The sequence below is a fragment of the Austrofundulus limnaeus genome, unplaced genomic scaffold, assembly GCF_001266775.1.
Source record: "Austrofundulus limnaeus strain Quisiro unplaced genomic scaffold, Austrofundulus_limnaeus-1.0 Scaffold802, whole genome shotgun sequence".
NCBI lineage: Eukaryota > Metazoa > Chordata > Actinopteri > Cyprinodontiformes > Rivulidae > Austrofundulus > Austrofundulus limnaeus.
This window is the reverse complement of record NW_013953204.1, coordinates 149,597-151,000: the sequence shown is the minus strand read 5'-3', so window position 1 is coordinate 151,000 and position 1,404 is coordinate 149,597. Positions and strand designations below refer to the sequence as shown.

Below are 1,404 nucleotides of genomic sequence, written 5' to 3'. Positions count from 1 at the left end.
CCTCCTTCCCCACCCAGCTCCACCATTTCCTCTCCCTCTGCCTGTGCCAAAAGGTTCCTGTGCACATGGCGGCCCTGTTTCCTGTAGGCCACTGAAAAAGCCTGGCGCTGACGTACGAGGCTCTGAGACAATGCTGAGCTCCTCTAAACAAACACGGTTTGGACCCGGGCCGCCGGGTCGCACTTAATCTGAGGAGCAGACAGAACAACGGGTCCGGCTCTCAGCTTGAGTGCCATCTTAGGCCTTGGTGTTGAGCAGAACACAGGAAGTTGGAGTTAAATCTCAATTAGACTCCACCTTGAGCTCCCTCCTCCCCCACCGCCACCGCCGCTCTGCAACCCCCGATCCTAACGACAAAATAAAAGTGTGGTTAAGGTTACTGATGTCGTTACAGATAGACGACCTCCTGGTTCTGCTCCTCAGCGTTATTTTACAGCTTTCAGCAGATCTGAATTTAACAAATTCATCTGCAAAAAGGAAAGAAAAAACATTTTATGGCTTTGTTGACCTGTTCATTTTTAGTTTAATGTTTTGTTCTTTATGTTTGAAACAAGTTTGTCTTGAAAATAAAACTCCAAATCTCAAAATAAAACAAATAGTTTTATTAGCTGCTAAACATCTATAACAACATGTGTGATCATATAATGACACAAACTGACAGAAATCTAAATAATAAACAATCTAATAAACTTAACGAGCAGGCGGCCATGTTGGATTTTAAAGTTTGATCAAAATCCAAACTTTCAGTCTAAAATCTGTTTTTCTCTGGTGTTAAATTGGTTTTATTTCTTTAAAGGGCCTTTAGTTTCACAATAAATAGTTATTCAAATATTAGGGCTGCAACGATACAGAAAATTCACGATTCCGTTTGATACTTTAGACTCACAGTTCGATGTTTTTGCAATACAAAAAAAGAGAAATGTCCATCCCACTTTTAACTTGTAATTTATTTAAATTAATTATGAACATTTGTTTAACCTCAAAAGTACAGTTTTTCAATTAAATGTTGCTCAAACAGCAAGTTTCTCAGTGGATCTGTGCTCAAAACTGCAGCCTAGGTGGAGTAGTCGAACACAGATCCACTGATCCTTCAACACAGAGCATCTTCAGAAGACAAGCTGATAAAGTTAATTTTATAAATCTGTATTGTTCCATACAAGTGTGTACTGAACCTAAAGCACTGTTTGATACTGGTACATGTATTGTTGCAGCCCTATCAAATACAGCGGGTAAAATAAGTATTGAACACGTCACCATTTTTCTCAGTAAATATATTACTAGAGGTGCTAATGACATGAAATTTTCACCAGATGTTGGTAACAACCCAAGTGATCCAAACATACAAAGACTTCAAATCTTGAAGGTTTCGTGGGCCTCTTCTATGAACTCTGATCTTTAGTTCTT

At 39.2% G+C, this 1,404-nt stretch overlaps 1 protein-coding gene across 1 annotated transcript in view; it reads left to right on the top strand.

The window, feature by feature from the left end:
• Positions 1-65: 65 nt before the first annotated feature.
• LOC106532612 (Friend leukemia integration 1 transcription factor) overlaps positions 66-1,404 on the top strand; it is a 5,654-nt gene continuing 4,315 nt past the window's right edge. Inside the window, exon 1 of the mRNA XM_014028719.1 lies at positions 66-83. Coding sequence (XP_013884173.1) covers positions 66-83 — 18 coding nt within the window. The remainder of the gene's footprint in view (positions 84-1,404) is intronic.